General features: G+C 39.7%; 2 protein-coding genes across 4 annotated transcripts in view; both read right to left on the reverse strand.

Moving 5' to 3' along the window:
- Positions 1-14,479: 14,479 nt before the first annotated feature.
- Positions 14,480-19,276, reverse strand: part of LOC128020876 (C3a anaphylatoxin chemotactic receptor) — a 59,441-nt gene continuing 54,644 nt past the window's right edge. Inside the window, exon 3 of the mRNA XM_052607637.1 lies at positions 14,480-14,914. Within this exon, the coding sequence (XP_052463597.1) occupies positions 14,491-14,914 (424 nt within the window). The 3' untranslated portion in view covers positions 14,480-14,490. The remainder of the gene's footprint in view (positions 14,915-19,276) is intronic.
- LOC128020877 (C3a anaphylatoxin chemotactic receptor-like) overlaps positions 17,815-19,276 on the reverse strand; it is a 28,317-nt gene continuing 26,855 nt past the window's right edge. For 2 of the 3 annotated variants that reach the window (XM_052607643.1, XM_052607644.1), the window contains exon 2: positions 17,815-19,211. In XM_052607643.1, coding sequence (XP_052463603.1) covers positions 18,223-19,179 — 957 coding nt within the window. In that variant the 5' untranslated portion in view covers positions 19,180-19,211 and the 3' untranslated portion in view covers positions 17,815-18,222. Of the gene's footprint in view, positions 19,215-19,276 lie in introns of all 3 variants that reach the window. The other variant, XM_052607642.1, reaches the window with a different exon arrangement.

Raw genomic sequence — 19,276 nt, forward strand, 5'->3', positions numbered from 1 at the left:
TGATAGAAGTTGTGAATTTCATAGCTCCAGCAGACACGTTTCCCCCTGAGGAGATGTTCTCTTGAGATCCGTGCTGCCTCGGGGTAAGTGGATATTAGGTTCAGACAAAGAGACCGGTGAGGCGACTTTATTGACTGGGTGGAAACAGCCAGGACTGAGTGATTTGTCTCCAAAAATAGAAGAGACTTGAGTGCAAAAAGCCAATGAAGGATCCCTTGTGGTTATCAGAAAACCTTTTTATCAAAACTTACAGATTGTTAACGGCACTAGATTTGGTTTGGATAAGTCTGATGCCATCACACACTGTTGTTAAGTTTGACAACTGTTTGATTCTCACAATCTGCCAAGATTTGGGTTACTAACGAACTCCATCTGGGCTTTAGGGAAGGGACGGGACTGACGAATCGATCCGGTTTGGGGCCTTGAGGATGAGGTGAGATTCTGTGACCTGCAAACTCACGCAGAGCGTTAATGACAGATGAGCTTCAGCGACAGGTAGACTGAAAACAACCAGACATCGATGGTGTGTGTTTGGTTGTAGATGAACAAATGAAAGAAAAATCTGAAAATACAGTTCAGATGATTAAGTAAATGCGTAGTATTTATTTGTTTTAAAAAAATAAAATATATGATCATTAACCACTGATAATTATTATTTTTTAAATGCAATATAATTGAATTGCAAGTACTTCATTTTTGGAATCTGATTGTGTAATCCAGATAACGTAATCATTTACCACGGCGCTGCACATATCGTATTATTAATGCATTAAAAACAAACCAACTAAAGCTTCTTCGTGAGCTCTGAGGTAAGGATTCCCCTGAGCCCTTGGGATATTGTCCGGCTCTTTTGCATCACCGCCGATGTGATTCATGAACTAACAGCGTTACTTAATTAAGAAGCCCATAATCCACGGCGTCTACAGCTCTCTGTGTTAAACACAACTCCAGCCTGGAGGGAAACAAGGTGTTAGCATCTTAAGACGGAGTGTAATCCCAGGGACGGAGGAAATGATGGATCTCAGGATCAGTGTGTTACTCCTGGAGTAATCAGTCCAGGCCTCTAGTCTCTGCTCTCCTCCAAACCCCCACACACCAATCTCTCAATCACTCCTCTGTCTCACTCCCACTCACACTGGGCTTCCATCTCTCATACGCCTGCAATTTACACACTCGTGTTGGGCTTGTGTTTTCATGCAAAACTGACTAATCACCCAAAAATGAAAATTTGCTGTTAATTTACTCAGCCTCAGGCCTTCTATTACATAACACACTTTTTCTTCAGTAGAACAGTGAAGAGGATTTTGAGCTGAAACCATGGTTCTTGGTGATTTATTACATGCAAGTCAATGGCCACCGTCACTTTTAGACTTGCACATACATTCATTTCAATCAGTTGGGGAGTTCTGAGCGTGTTAGCGAATCATTTGAATCATTTCGGGAGTTCGCAGCGGGTTCGCGAATCATTTGAGTCATTTTGGGGATCGCAAATCATTTGAATCAGCTCGGGAGTTCAGAGCGTGTTCGCGAATAATTTGAGTCAGTTCGGGAGTTCGCAGTGGGTTCGCGAATCATTTGAGTCATTTTGGGGATCGCAAATCATTTGAATCATTTCGGAAGTTCGCAGTGGGTTCGCGAATCATTTGAGTCATTTTGGGGATCGCAAATCATTTGAATCATTTCGGGAGTTCGCAGCGGGTTCGCAAATCATTTGAGTCATTTTGGGGATCAAGAATCATTTGAGTCAGTTCGGGAGTTTGCAGCCCCAGCTGGCATTTCAAGGTTGAAACAACATCAGGTACCATGGTTGAATCAACGTTGAATTACCTTTCGATTTTGCAAATAGTGTAGAATTATTTTTTTAATTTAATTATTATTTATTTATTTTGCTAAATATTTAAAATTGGTCTATTTTGTTACTGAGGAATTTTTTTTTTTTTTGTTTAATGTTTGAAGAAAAGAAGGCATTCTTAAGCAGTATAGGCTAATTTTCCTTTGAACATGAAATAAATCCAGGATTATTATTATTATATAATTCATTAGGCTATACTATAGCCTAATAGGTATATTTTTTTATTTACATTTCTTTTTTACTGTATTTCTATGTTCTAAGTTCTTTGTTCGTTCCTTTCATCCATTTAATTAAATGCAAATAAAACGAAACATTGGTTTCTTTTTTAAATTTATATTCAACAGGGGAGCAATTGAAAAAATAACATAGCAGGCAGACTATGCAATGCATTTTAAAAAAAACTTATAGCCTACTTTACCCGCGGGATTTTGCAGGCGGTAGCGGGACGAAACTTGATCGTTTGCGCGCGGGAGCGGGAGAAAATAACATATATTTTTGCGGGAGCGAGATAAAATCTTGCGAGAGCTGGACGGAAAAATCCATCCTGCGCGGTCTCCACACACAAGCGCCAGCATGCTTAGCCTTTTCCTGCCCAACCGAGGACCCCAGCTCTCCTTTGATTATTCCCAACTTTGAGAAGCTCCGCTCGCCAGAGTCATTGGACATCATCATGCACAGATAGATGCGCTAACCAATTTCGACATATGGAAACGTCTGAGAAAGATTTAAAGATGACAAAAGCTCGTAAAAGCTCTGCTGATTCGTTCACAGTCACCGGTTTCTGAGTGCAGCAAACTCAGATCAGCTGATTTTGACCGATTAATAATCAGCTAAAGGGTTTAAAAAGTAATTTATTTATTTTCAGTAAATTATCAAAATATTTAAAAAGGTTTTCTTGCATGGTTTTATATATATATATATATATATATATATATATATATATATATATATATATATATATATATATATATATATATATATGCTATTAACATCATGTAGTTTTTGTGTAAAGACACACGCAGTACATTATCAGCATTAAACAGCCTGTGCAAAGCTTTTAAAATGCAGTCTATAGTATTAGAATATGAGCTGGGTCATTCTGTCGATTCATTCAGGGCTGCTCTGGGTTTAGTACAAACACAACACTAGTCTGTGGAGGAATAGTCTTGTCTCTGAGAACAGCTGTCCTCAGCTTTCCTTAAGGCTGTCCTTGTCCTGTTTACAAATGGCTAAAAGGGAAGAAAAAAGAATAGAATAAGTTCACAGTTTTATGGAAAGCAATGAAATCCTTATAATCAAATGATGATAAACTTAATCCGTAACACTTTTGAATAACGGTCCATTAGTTAATATTAGTTAACTAGTTAACATGATCTAAGCAAGAACAATCCTTCTACAGCATTTTGATGTTCATTTCAACATTTACTAATGCATTATTTAAATCAAAAGTTGTGTTAACAATGAAAAAAATTATTTTCATTAACATTTACAAAGAGGATAAATACAGTAATAAATGTATTGTTCATTGTTTGTTCATGTTCATTAATGAATTAACTAACATTAAGTAAAAGACTAGTATTCTAAAGTGTTACCACTTAATCTTTGTACACAAGTAATGGTAGTGAAATTAAAGAGAGAAGCCTTAGCTCCATCATTAATCTAGACAGTCAAAGGGCTCACTCTGTATATTGTGCTCATAACACCATTTAGTTTATTATATAAACGGCAATATAAGTTAATGTAATAAGAATTTGAGAGCAACACGAGTTTCTCAAAGTGGAAATATGCTCATTATTTCACTTTATTTGAGCATAAAGACAAAAACCTTTTAGTCAAATGTAAGCTGTGTCTTTCTGGTTCGAATGTCCTATCCTAGCCAACAAATTTCCAATCCGTGCACTCAGATTTTGTAAACCGTACCCTCGGTTTTTGAATCTGTACCCACGAATTCATCATCTGCGCGCACACGTTAGCAATCCGTTCCCATGGATTTGGAAACTGTAGCCTTCTCACGGATTCATGCAGCAAGCTCCTATGTGTTAACATACAGTTTTAATGAATATTATTATGTGGAATGGGTCTACAGCAAAGTGTCTTAAGTGATTCTCTGTATGTTTTTCTCATACAGGTGAAACATTGTTGAAAACATGCAGCCTGTCTCTACTGTGGAGGCTTTCAGTCAGCTCCTTAGCATGATAACATAGATTTCATTTATATATATATATATATATATATATATATATGTGTGTGTGTGTGTGTGTGTGTGTGTGTGTGTGTGTGTGTGTGTGTGTATGTATGTTTCTCGAAATTGATTCTGAATAATTCAGATTGCTTTCATTTATTTATTTCAAAATGTTTTGTGTTATGTTGTCCATTGTTGATAGTTTTCATACTTAAAGCTGTGAAAGGAATATTTTTAAGGGCTCAACACAACAGCTTTTAAGATGCAGAAGCAACTTTAGTTTTTGATTCTGAATAAATTATTCAGGTGTTTTGTTATTTCAGAAATCCTTGTGATATACAATATTCAGTTTGTGCTGGTCTGACTTAATCAAAATAGTGTTTAAAAATCACTTTCTGTTTTACTTTGTGTTTGTAAAGACCATAACGCATAAAAGCGCATTAATGGGGACATTAAAGAAAGTTCTAGGGCTGCAACTAGCGATTATTTTGATAATCTATTAATCTGTTGATTGTTTTTACGATTAATCGATTAATCTATGTACTTATATTTTAGTTTTGCCCATTTTTCCCCAATTAAATTATTAACAAAAGGTATTTTTCATTCAACAGACTTTTTTTGAGAATTTAACCATTTTGCATTGTCATATCCTCATCAAAATATAAATTAAATTAAATTTATGCATTTAGCAGACACTTTTATCCAAAGCAACTTACAGTGCATTCAGGCTATACATTTTTACCTATCATGTGTTCCCGGGGAATCAAACCCCCAACCTTGCGCTTGACAGTGCAATGCTCTACTTGAGCTACACGAACAATATATACCTGGAGTTTTGATTTAATATGTGTTAGTAATTTTTTGTCAAACTCTTCTGCAATCAAAACACTGACCCAATACACTAGCAAATTTCACAAGATTTCAAATGTTTTCACCATCGCAGTCCTTAAGGCTCCTAAAGTAGTTTAACATCCCGAACCAAGCTTATTGAGGAACCTTTCAGAAAATATTTTCACGAAGAATAAAATTGCAGTACATTGCACTTTATTATTTTTTTCTATAAACACACAGCTTATACCTGGGAAACAGCTTTATAGCTTATGCTGTGAAATTGTAAACAATCCTTCGAATAAAGTGCCAGTGGCATGAAACCTGAATGGAACTCACATTTTAAAGTAAAATCCATCAGAATGTTGTCCAGAAAAAAAAACAATTTGACACAAAAACCTGCTGTGTGAAAAAGAGCAGTGAATATTTAGGGGAAAAAAGTTAATTTCAAATACATTTAAACATTTAACTCTCTCATTCAGTCATAATTTAGCTGCAAGTTTTATCTTCAGCTTTTTTCTTTTTCTTTCTCAAGATTGCTCCAGTGCCCGTCTGTCTCCACCATCTCACTGAATGCTGAAGACGCAGTTCGGGAAACACGTGACAAAACGAAGCCAGCTATTGGCTATTCGCTACATCTCTTGCTGTACTGGCTGAATAAAACCTGCGGTGGCTCATTACTGCCCCACTTTGGTCATCGCAGATTTAAAATATGCACAAAATGAGCCGCTTACGGCAAATAAAAGTTGTTTAGCAACTAATCGATGACTAAATTAGTTGACAACTATTTTAATAATCGATTTTAATCGATTAGTTGTTTCAGCTCTAGTTGAATATGTTAAACAAATGTTTCTTATTTATCTCTCTCTGTCTCTCGCTCTCCCTTTCTCTAGAGTTGAAGCCTACAGAGATCGGAGCAGCGAATCATTTGAGTCAGTTCGGGAGTTCGGAGCGGAGAATCATTTGAATCAGCTCGGCAGTTCGGAGCGGGTTCGCGGATCATTTTAATCAGTTCGAGAGTTCGGAGCGGCGAATCATTTGAGTCAGTTCGGGAGTTCGGTGCCTCGAATCATTTGAGTCAGTTCGGGAGTTCGGAGCGGGATCGCAAATCATTTGAATCAGTTCGGGAATTCGTAGCAGGTTCGCGAATCATTTGAGTCAGTTCGGGAGTTCGGAGCGGCTTCGCGGATCATTTGAATCTGTTCGAGAGTTCGGAGCGGCGAATCATTTGAGTCAGGTCGGGAGTTCAAAGCAGGTTCGCGAATCATTTGAGTCAGTTTGTCCAGTGTTGAGCAGTAACGGGCTATTAGTAACGCATTACTGTAACACAGTTACTTTTGACAGTAACTAATAACGCAACTAGTAACGCATTACTTTTTAAATAAATTAACTTGGTTACCATTATGATATGGTGCATTGTCCGTTACTTTTTTAAAAAATAATTTATTTTGACTGAAGGGCAGCCTAACCTGTTTGCAGCAACGCATTGTATGATTGGTGGATGCCAACCACTGTAAACAAGATGCACTGTGGGCGTTTCAGTTTATTCAAGTATGTGCGGCAGGATGAGAACCTGTATGAGAAAAACATACAGAGAATCACTTATTGGACCCATTGCACTTAATTAGTCATTATTCATAAGAGGAAAAACATGTTTCTGGACTTTGTGTTAAATGTGATCTTCCTGAATCAGTTGAACCTATTTTAATAAAATGTAAAATATATGACAATGAAAGAATACAACTTAATTACTTAAACTTAATATAGAAATAAACCGGATCTAATTTTAAAAATTGTTAAATAAAGATGTGACTATAGAAATGTTCCACAGATTAAGTATCTCAAAGAGTTGATAAACATTATTTAAAGAATCACTACTAAGTTTATTATTATCATTAATTTTATTTTTGTATTTCTTTTATCTCTTATGTTTGAGTTAGTTTCATTCTTTACAGGCAGAAACTAAAATCAGCTAAACCTGTATCAAGGACTGTAAAAAGATGGACTAATGAAGCAGAGCAGGATTTACAATCTTGTTTTGACCTCACTGATTGGAGTGTTTTTGAAGCTGCTGCCACCGATCTGGATGAACTCACAGAGACCGTAACATCATATGTCAGTTTCTGTGAGGATATGTGTATTCCTACAAAGACTCAACTAATTTACAATAATGACAAACCGTGGTTCACTGCAAAACTCAGACAGCTCCGTCAGGCCAAAGAAGATGCTTACGTGAAGGGGGACAATGTCTTGTATAAACAGGCTAAATACACATTGGAAAAGGAGATCAAAGTGGCAAAGAGGAATTATTCTGAAAAAATAAGGACTCAGTTCACTTCCAACGACTCCGCATCAGTGTGGAAAAGTCTAAAGAAGATCACCAATTACAAGACACCACCCCCCAGCACTGTAGAGAATCAACGACTAGCAGACGATCTGAACGAGTTTTACTGCAGGTTTGAAAGAACACCCATCACCTGCCCTGAACGCCTCCCCACACAACCATTCACACCCTTCACAACTCCTGCAACCAGACCCAAATGCCTCTCCAAACAACCGTTCACACCATTAACAGCTCCTGCAACCCATCCTGAACACCTCTCCAATCAAGCACTCTCACCATTCACACCTCCTGCATCCCCCCTCTCCCCCACACCTGCAATTCAGATCAGCGAGGATGCGGTGCGCCAGGTCTTCCGGAAGCAGAAAAGGAAAAAAGCACCAGGCCCAGATTGTGTTACACCAGCCTGTCTGAAATCCTGTGCTGACCAGCTGGCCCCCATCTTCACACAGATCTTCAACAGATCGCTGGAGCTGTGCGAAGTCCCTTCATGCTTCAAACGTTCCACCATCATCCCCATCCCTAAGAAACCCAAAATTACAGGACTAAATGACTACAGGCCTGTGGCTCTAACGTCTGTAGTCATGAAGTCATTTGAAAAACTGGTGCTGGCCCACCTGAAGGACATCACTGGGCCCTTGCTGGATCCTATTCAGTTTGCCTACAGAGCAAACAGGTCTGTGGACGATGCAGTAAACATTGGACTGCATTATGTTCTGCAACACCTAGACAGACCGGGGACTTATGTGAGGATCCTGTTTGTGGACTTCAGCTCGGCCTTCAACACAATCATCCCAAACCTCCTCCTGCCCAAACTAAATCAGCTCTCCATGCCCACCTCAGTCTGTCAGTGGATCAACAGCTTCCTGACAGACAGGCAGCAGCTAGTGAGGCTGGGAAAATACACATCCAGCACCTGTACAATCAGCACCGGAGCTCCCCAGGGCTGCGTTCTCTCCCCACTGCTCTTCTCCCTGTACACCAACGATTGCACATCTAAGGACCCCTCTGTCAAGCTCCTGAAGTTTGCAGATGACACCACACTCATCGGCCTCATTCAGGACGGTGACGAGTCTGCTTACAGACAGGAGGTAAAAGAGCTGGCTGTCTGGTGCAGTCTCAACAACCTGGAGCTTAACACGCTCAAAACAGTGGAGATGATCGTGGACTTCAGGAGAGACCCCCCTGCACTCCCCCCACTCACCATCATGAACAGCCCTGTGACTGCAGTGGAGTCATTCAGGTTCCTGGGAACCACCATCTCTCAGGACCTGAAGTGGGACATTCACATTGACTCCATTGTGAAAAAGGCCCAGCAGAGGTTGTACTTTCTCCGCCAGCTGAGGAAGTTTAACCTGCCACAGGAGCTGCTGAAACAGTTCTACTCCACCATCATTGAATCCATCCTCTGCACTTCAGTAACTGTCTGGTTCAGCTCAGCTTCTAAATCTGACCTCAGAAGACTACAGAGGGTAGTCCGGACTGCTGAGCGAATCATCGGTTCAACTCTCCCATCTATTCAAGAACTGTACTTATCCAGAGTGAGAAAAAGGGCTGTCAAAATCACTCTGGACCCCTCACATCCAGCACACTCCCTCTTTGAACTGTTGCCATCTGGTCGACGCTACAGAGCACTGAGCACTAGAACGACCAGACACAGGACCAGTTTCTTCCCTCAGGCAATCCATCTTATGAACAGCTGATAATAACTGTGAACACACTACACTTTATATTTATATACACATACACTTTATTTATCTAACACACATACTTAGTATACACTTAAATTCTGCACACAATATATATGTACATACATAACTCCATTATGTAATATACCTACCTACAATTGTCATTTGTATATTGTCATTCACTGTCTACATATTTGTATTTTTTATTCTTTTATTATGTGTTTTATGTTCTGTCGCTGTCATTCGGTTGTACTGCGGAGCTTCTGTCACGAAAACAAATTCCTTGTATGTGTAAACATACCTGGCAATAAAGCTCATTCTGATTCTGATTAACGTCAATGCTCCACACTCCTGCCCTGTAGGTGGCGGTAAATGCACCTAAAGCCTTGCGTCAAAACGAAGAAGAAGTGGTTTGAGTGTAGTGATGGGAAGTTAGATTCTTTTCTGCGAACGGTTCTTTCGGACGGTTCGATTCAATAAACCGGTTGAAAAAAAACGGTTCAGCGGTTCTTTTACGCTCGACGTAATGACGTCATTGGCGATGACGTAATGGCGTCACGTCTATTAAACATTCAAATATAAAGTCAGTAATCATAACTTTAGTCAGTTAAAAACCTCATAATCATGAAAAGTTTACATTTGAATTTTGCGACAACACCCAAATACAGTAACAGCCATAATGTGCATATAAGGATTTAAGTCTTGAAGATATAAAGTAAATAAATTAGGTGCCATCAGCGCAGAAACCATGATCCACTTACTAAACATAATCCATTGCGATGTATTTGTTATTAAATGAACTTACGTTTCGCCAGATTGCCCCTTCATCCAAGCCCTCGAAATACCCGCGCTCATAACATTAGTACAGAATCAGGATCAATCACCAAAAGAATCACATCGGTTCAGACATGTGAGTCTGTTGGCTTCATGCTGAATCGCGCATGCGCAGTATCATCAGTTCATCGGTTCTCAATTCGGACACGTCCGACAGAAACAATTCTCGGTTGAGTGTACTGACGATCCGAAAACCGATGCAACCGGTTCTTGACTCGAGAACGAGAATCGCTCTAACCGGCACGTGCTGCAGTTTAATTTCATCAGCTGCTCTACTTGTGTTCATGTTCTGTTTCCTACAAACTCAATTCGTGAATGTGTCATCATTAACTATAAATACAGTACAGATATCTCATAAATCATCCCTTATTCCTATTAAACATAAGAGTCTTTAGAGTCTTAATTATTGTCCAACTTCCCTGAAAACCCATTTGGCCTATAGCCTACATTGTATACAATATACAGATTGGAAACATTCATCTAAAAAACAAAAAAAATATATTTTATCACATTTTCCGATGTTTAACAAAATACTTAAAAAATTACACGCATGCGCAGTATCATCAGTTCATCGGTTCTCAATTCGGACGCGTCCGACAGAAACGATTCTCGGTTGAGTGTACTTGTGATCCGAAAACCGAAGCAACCGGTTCTTGACTCGAGAACGAGAACTGCTCCAGCAGTGGGCGTGTTCGTTCATTATCTGGCTCGGCTCTGTGTTCATCTTCAGTTCGGTCTTCACAGCAGTTCAGTCAGTGTACTGTTTGAGTAAATATTGGTTTATTCAGAGGGAGTGTCAGTCACGTTAAAAAAGTTAACAGCTTAAGTCATTTGTGGATTAATGCTTATTGGAGACGTGAACAGTTTCAAACGATTCAGTTCGATTTGGTGAACTGGTTCAACCGGTTCACTAAGAAGAACCGGTTAAATTGAACGATTCGTTCACAAATCGGCCATCACTATTTGGCTGTACAGGGAGGGGAGGGGGGATGTACAAACAGGTGTCCAGAACAGATGGCTTTTATGATCCTCATCAATCACATTTTTGGAGACAAGACGCACTGGATCCTCTCTACCGTTTATATTTCATTAATTAAGGGAAATTAACAAGTGTCTCAGCCCTCAAAGGACGATTTGGCCAACAAGCTTATTCCTGCTTGAAAAGCAAAACGTTATTGATAGTGAAAAAAACATCAACTTTGAAACACATGCTGATTGATGGACAACCTCAACATTACTTAGTACCTCCCAGCAACACTACATTCAGTGAAGGTAAAATAGTAAAAAACATAGTTCATTTAAATGAAACCAGAAGTACCCAACCTACTTATGAAGATCTGTACACTGTAATATATGTTGCATTTTGACATTGCCAACCTTTAAATTAAGTTGACAGTAAGTAATAAACAGTATTGACCATTGAGTAGTTGAGTATTGTGCCTTTTTCCTTACCACTATTTCTTAATAATTGTTTAATTATTTTAATGGAACCAGAATCAGAACAGGCACCGTTAGGTAGAACCGGAACCGGAACCGGAAAATGTCTGCATTTGGACCCAGACGCTGTTTCTTCATCTGCGTTCTCTACCACGCCGTGACAAATATAAGATACAACTATACAAAAAGGTAATGTAAAAAAGACATATAATAAAAATAAAGTTAAATAAAGCAGCGCAAGACACATGCCGGATAGAGTGCAAACCAATGAAGTGAACAAACAGTGCAGATAAAAAGATTTTTAGTGCAAAAAAAGCTTATTAAGTCGGCTTAAAGTGACAAAGGGCTCAAGAGCAGTTATTTTATTTAGACTGACTGATGATATGATAGAATGACGTTAGTATCGAGGTGAATGAGGTAGTGAGCAGACCAATGCTGCACAAAGTGACTGGTGCATGTCATCGTATGTTAGTGGGGGGGGGGGGGTGGGGGGGGGGGTGAAAGGACCTGGGGATGTGGGATCTGGGGGGAGGGGTTCATAGTTAAGTGGTGCTTGGGGCAGAAGGGGGGGGGGGGGGGCATGTTCGGGAGGGAGTTCAGCTTCCTGACAGCCTGATGGATGAAGCTGTCCTTCAGTCCTGCTGGTCCTGGCCTGGAGACTCCGCAGTCTCCTCCCTGATGGCAGCAGACTGAAGAAGCTGTGAGACAGGTGTGTGGGATCACCTGTGATGCAGAGGGCTTTGCGAGTGAGGCGGGTTCTGTAAATTTCCTGGAGGGAGGGGAGAGAGACACCAATGATCTTCTCAGCTACTTTCACGATGCATTGCAGAGTCTTCCGGCAGGACACGGTGCACGCTCCATACCACACAGTGATGCAGCTCATCAGGATGCTCTCGATGGTGTCTCTGTAGAAGGTGTACATGATGGGGGTGGGGCTCTGGCTCTGCTCAGTTTGCAGAGGAAGTAGAGACACTGTTGTGATTTCTTGGCCAGTGCTGCTGTGTTGTCAGTCCAGGAGAGGTTCTCTGTGATGTGCACACCCAGGAACTTGGTGCTGCTCACTTTCTCCACAGTCACATTGTTGATGGTCAGAGGAACGTGCTGAGTGTGCACTCTTCTGAAGTCAACAACAATCTCCTTTGTCTTCTCCACGTTCAGAGAGAGATTGTTGACACTGCAGCTCCTGCAGCTCCTTGTCTCATCCTTGTTGCTAATGAGACCCACCACAGTCGTATCATCCACAAACTTAATGAATAGTTTGGAGTTGTGAGACGGTGTGCAGTCGTGGGTCAGCAGAGTGAAGAGGAGGGGGCTCAACACACATCCTTGAGGAGCCCCAGTGTTCAGTGTGATGGTGCTGAATGTGTTGCTGCCGACCCGTACTGCCTGAGGTCTTCCAGTCAGAAAGTCCAACAGCCAGTTGCACAGCGAAGTGTTGAGCCCCAGCTCGACCAGTTTGTGAATGAGCTGTTGAGGGATGATTGTGTTGATTGCTGAACTTTAGTCTATGAACAGCATTCTGACGTATGAGTCCTTTTTGTCTCTATGTGTGAGTGCTGAGTGGAGGGCAGTGGCGATGACATCATCGGTAGACCGGTTGGACCGATATGCTAACTGGAAGAGGTCCAGGGAGGGGGGGGGCAGACTTGATGTGGTGCATGACTAGCCATTCAAAGCACTTCATGAGGATGGGAGTAAGTGCAACAGGACGGTAGTCATTGAAGCAGGATGGAGATGGCTTCTCCGGGATTGGAATGATGGTGGTAGTTTTGAAACATGTGGGAACAACAGCCTGACTAAATGAGATGTTGAAAATGTCTGTGAAGACATCAGTGAGTTCTGCTGCACAGTCTCTCAGTACATGCCCAGGAATGTTGTCAGGACCCGGAGCTTTGCGTGCATTGATCCTGCTGAAGGATCTCCTCATGCTGTCCGGGGTCAGCGTCATCACCTGGTCACTGGGAGGAGTTGGAGTCTACTGTGCAGTGGTGCTGTTTTGTTTGACAACCTGGAGGAGACAGATCTCCGCTTTTTGCAATGCAAGGGTAAATAAATAACTGATGTTGTTTGAATAGTACAGCATTTTCTTTAATCAAACACTATGTCTGTAATGGCTAATGTTTTGTGTGTGACCGGAGAAGTATGTTATTTGCCATCTAGCCAATATACTTTTGTATGTTTTAAATATCCTGTGCATAAGTGCTCAATCGTTTATATCATGAGATTTTGGTCAATTGTATTAAACAACAAGAAAACAAGAAAAACTAAGCACCCATATAGCAACAATAATGACCACAGAGAGTCAGGACCTCGGTTTAACGACTCATCCGAAAGACGGTGCTTTTTGTCAGTATAGTGTCCCCATCACTACACTGGGGCACTGGGAACCACACAGACCACAGGGTGAGAACCCCCTGCTGGCCTCACTAGCACCTCTTCCAGCAGCAACCTAGTTCTCCCAGGAGGTCTGACATCCAGGTACTGACCAGGCTCAACCCTCCTTAGCTTCAATGGGCAACCAGTCGAGGGTTGCTGATGATATCACTTGAGTAGCCTACAGTATGTCGTGATGAAAAAGAGGAAGTTGTTAAAAGTAGTCAGTTTTCTCAGTAATTGTCAGCAAATGTGTGTTTAAAGATGTAACTGATTATTTATTTGCTTTTGCTTTTAAAGCATTTAATGTTTTTAAAAGATGTTTAGCATTGAAAACATTATGCTTTAGCTACTTGTCCAAGATAAAACTTCTGTTAGCACAATTAAACTATATGGGTGAAAAAACTATTAGCACTGATTATGAACAATCTTTACTCAAAAGTAAAAATTCAAATAAGTGAATTTAATGTTTAGTGAACATTACAAAAATTATCAGTTTAAAATGTTCTATTTTGCAGTTTATTTATGAAACACTGTTTGTACATCATGCACTTTGCTTTAAGTTATCATATGATATCTGCATAACACAACAGTGACAATATAACATGTATAAGTAAAATAAAATGTTTTTGTTACGCTCACAAATGAAACCTTTAAATTATGTATATTCATATTTATTTTTCTTCATAACTTCTGCGCATAAACCACATGCCACTATTAATGAAATATCACATGCTTTTTCTAAGATGATTACAACCAAATATATATTTGGCAACAGATCATCACAAAACACTTAAAATATATTAAAGATAAAATAGGGAGAAAGAGAGAAAGAGAAACAGGAATCATGAATACAAGTTAGATGACTTGCTGAGTTTGAATTGATGACTTTTGAAAAGAAATAATGAAATAGTTTTACAATTCGATCAGAAACCTGAACGAGTTCATATCTTCACTACAGTGAGTGGCTTTGCTGTGACTGGGACTGGGTGGTTTGTGTCATTTGTGTTCCCTCCTCAGAGAAAACTCTTTCAAAAACACGTCTTAGAGAAAGTTTAGCATTGCTCTTAAAATCATGCCCCATGAAAACATACACAATTGGGTTCAGACAGCTGTTGAAATACGCCAAAGAGACAGCCAGTGGATCCATTGCCAAAGCCACCAAGAAACTTGCTTGATCTCCGTACATTATTATCACATCCACTATATGATATGGCAGCCAGCACAGAAAAAATGCCACAATTACAGCCAGCATGATGCGAAACGCTCGTCCAGAGTGAAAATGTCTCCTGCCTAACTTGCGTGCGATGAATCCGTAGCATGTTGTGATGCACATGAGAGGAACCAAAAAGCCAAACACAAATCTGATGACGCTTAACCTTCTATACATTTCATAATGCTCTTCATCAACTTTATGATGCACACAGTATGTTTTATTATTTTCTGTGTAAATCTCTCTTAACATCATAAAAGGCAGACTGATAATTAAAGCCAGAATCCAGGCTGCTGCACAGGACAGTCGTGCGATGAACAAGCTGCGATGATTGTGAGCCCAAACCGGTGTGATCACCAGAGTAAACCGATCCAGACTAATCAAGTTCAAGGTGAAAACACTGGCAAACATGGTGATGAGCAGAACGAAGTGGAAAATCTTGCACGTTGTGGATCCATATGGCCAGTGTTCGCTCTTGATCACATAGTAAAGGGTGGAAAGGCAGCACAAGAGGTCAGCAATCGCTAGATTCAGAAACCCTACTGTATTAACAGTCCTCTTCATCTTCAATCCAGCAACATACACGACAAAGGCATTTCCAGGAACACCGAGGACCAAGGTCAGGTAGAAGAAGACCAGAGAAATCACTCTCATCGGATTTTCCAAAATGTTATAATAATCCTCCATTGCAGTGATGGAGCTGAAGTGCCTGGTTTATCCTGCTAATATCACATTTTGTCAATGTAAAATCATAAATCATATTTAAAATGTTATATAAGATAAGAAACTTTTCTAGCTAAATGATTATATGATCAATGCATTTCTATTATCTGTGAAGCTAAATTATTATTACAAACATGTAAAATGCTATTTTAGCATTACTTAAAACTACAAAAAAATCATATAAATAACTAGTAAGAAATCATGACTCACGTTGTGATGATTCGATTCACAATTATTCCAGTAAATGTTTTCTTCTTCTAATGTTCAAGACTTTATACCACTTCTTTAATTTTGTTACTTCATCATGCGTCAGCAACATTTCAAACATGGTTGAGTTGTGAAACATTATGACCAACTCTGTAAAGCTGGTTAAGCCTTCTTATCGCATAAGGGAATTCATAAATTGAAAAAAATACTTATGTTAGAATAAAATAGCAATTTAAATAAATGAAGTAAATTCATTTACATAGCATTTTATATGTACAATTGTTTACAGGAGGTCATAAGCATAATTTATAGTATTGTTTGTTTGTAATTTAATATTGTATTTAATATGTATTTATAGTATAGAGAGCTGGACAAGGATGGTTTACATTGGGTGATTATATAAATGATCAATCAGTTGAGATTTCCCATATAGTATTGCTTTATGTGAGTATATGTATAACAATCTTCATTTTAGATCAATATTTTTAATTCTTTATGCAAAATAGTTTGCTGGTGATTTGAGTTTGAATGGCTTTTAACAATGTGAGTCATTGAGAGATTTTCAGACATATTTTAAACCCTTTTATCCAAATCAATGCTGCCATTTTCATCACAAATAAAGAGTCCTGTTATGTCTGGTGGAGAAGTGGTGAGGAAGCTGCTTGTGTGAGAGATTAAATGTGTTGAGATGATAAACACCTCCATCTGACTAGATTAACCACTAAACAGTCACCTGCAGCAGGGGCGGATCTACCGGGGTGGCATAGGGTGGCAAATGCTACCCTAAAAGAAAGCCTTGCCACCCCTGCTGCCACCCCAGTTGGCAGCAACGAATTAAAGGTTATGGCCAATTGCAAATCTTTCGTGATTCGTGATCCCACTTCGAACTCCCGAACTGATTCAAATGATTCGCGATCCCGCTCCAAACTCTCGAACTGACTCAAATGATTCGCCGCTCCGAACTCCCAAACTGACTCAAATGATTCGCGATCCCCATAACCGACTCAAATGATTCGCGATCCCGCTACGAACTCCCGAACTGATTCAAATGATTCGCGATCCCCAAACGGACTCAATTCATTCGCAAACCCGCTTTGAACTCCCGAACTGATTCAAATGATTCGCGATCCCCAAACAGACTCAATTGATTCGCGATCCCGCTCCGAACTCCCAAATTGACTCAGATGATTCGCGATCCCCACAACTGACTCAAATGATTCGCGATCCCGCTACGAACTCCCGAACTGATTCAAATGATTCGCGATCCCGCTCCAAACTCTCGAACTGACTCAAATGATTCGCGAACCCGCAACGAACTCCCGAACTGATTCAAATGATTCGCGATCCCGCTCCAAACTCTCGAACTGACTCAAATGATTCGCCGCTCCGAACTCCCAAACTGACTCAAATGATTCGCGATCCCCATAACCGACTCAAATGATTCGCGATCCTGCTACGAACTCCCGAACTGATTCAAATGATTCGCGATCCCCAAACGGACTCAATTCATTCGCGAACCCGCTTTGAACTCCCGAACTGATTCAAATGATTCGCGATCCCCAAACAGACTCAATTGATTCGCGATCCCGCTCCGAACTCCCAAATTGACTCAGATGATTCGCGATCCCCACAACTGACTCAAATTATTCGCGATCCCGCTACGAACTCCCGAACTGATTCAAATGATTCGCGATCCCCAAACAGACTCAATTGATTCGCGAATCCGTTTTGAACTCCCGAACTGACTCAAATGATTCGCGAACCCGCTCTGAACTCTGACATATAATCAGATATAAATGTAATTTAAAAAATAAATTAATAATTTTCGATTTTCAAATATTGCTCCTGTCAAACATAGTCTATTTTGCCGTCAATACTGTTGACGGTGTCCTTTATCAGATAGGCTTTATATTTATATTTTTCGCCATTATGTTTCTATTGCCTAAAGATTTGTTGTTAGGATAAATCCAGATGATACAAAATGTCCTAAAATGTCCTAAAATAGGAGAAATGAAGATGCACTGTTCCAGCATCGGAACACGGTATTTATGTGTTATATAAGCAATGTTTTAAATAAAGAGTTTGATATATTGATTCAAATTAGTTTTTGCTTTTAAGTTTTTAAAATATGTCTATCATTGAAAACATTATGCTTTCGCTTAGCTACTTGTCCTAGAGAAAACTTTGGTTAGCACAAAGAAATTACTGAGTGAAAAAAAAACTATTAGCACTGATTATGAACAATCATTACTCAGGAATAAAAATTTGAATAAGTTGATTTAATATTTAATGAACATTACAAAAATTATCCATTTCATCTGTTCTATTTCACATTTTATTTATTAAACACTATTTGTACATCATGCACTTTGCTTTATATTATCATATAAAAACTGCATAACACAACGGTAAAAAAATAACAGCACAATTATAAAATGAATACAAGTTAGATGACTTGCTGAGTTTGACCTCGATGACTTTTGAAAATAAATAATGAAAAAGTTTTACAATCTCATCAGAAAACAGAATGAGTTCATATCTTCACTACAGTGAGTGGGTTTGCTGTGACTGGGACTGGGTGGTTTGTGTCATTTGTGTTCCCTCCTCAGAGAAAGCTCTTTCAAAAACACGTCTTAAAGAAAGTTTAACGTTGCTTTTAAAATCCTGCCCCATGAAAGCATACATAATTGGGTTCAGACAGCTGTTGAAATACGCCAAAGAGACAGCCAGTGGATCCACTGCATAACCTACTAAAGAACTTGCTTGATCTCCGTATATTATTATCAAATCCACTATGTGATACGGCAGCCAGCACAGAAAAAAGGCCACAATTACAGCCAGCATGACGCGAAACGCTCGTCCAGAGTGAAAATGTCTCCTGCCTAACTTGCGTGCGATGAATCCGTAGCATGTTGTGATGCACATGAGAGGAACCAAAAAGCCAAACACAAATCTGATGATGCTTAACCTTCTATACCTTCTTTCAGAATGCTCTTCATCAGCTTGATAATGCACACAGTATGTTTCATTATTTTCTGTGTAAATCTCTCTTGACATCATAAAAGGCAGACTGATAATTAAAGCCAGAATCCAGGCCGCTGCACAGGACAGTCGAGCGATGAACAAGCTGCGATGATTCTGAGCCCAAACCGGTGTGATCACCAGAGTAAACCGATCCAGACTAATCAAGTTCAAGGTGAAAACGCTGGCAAACATGGTGATGAGCAGAACGAAGTGGAAAATCTTGCACGATGTGGATCCGTACGGCCAGTAATCATCAAATTTGCTCCCGATCACATAGTAAAGAGTGAGAAGGCAGCACAAGAGGTCGGCAGTCGCTAGATTCAGAAACCCTACTGTATTAACAGTCCTCTTCATCTTCAATCCAGCAACATACACAACAAAGGCATTTCCAGGAACACCGAGGATCAAGGTCAGGTAGAAGAAGACCAGAGAAATCACTCTCATCGGATATTCCAAAATGTCATAATAATCCTCCATTGCAGTGATGGAGCTGAAGTGCCTGGTTTATCCTGCTAATATCACATTTTGTCAATGTAAAATCATATTTAAAATAAGTTATATTTAAAGTGTAAGA

This window comes from Carassius gibelio, chromosome A10 (assembly GCF_023724105.1).
Source record: "Carassius gibelio isolate Cgi1373 ecotype wild population from Czech Republic chromosome A10, carGib1.2-hapl.c, whole genome shotgun sequence".
NCBI lineage: Eukaryota > Metazoa > Chordata > Actinopteri > Cypriniformes > Cyprinidae > Carassius > Carassius gibelio.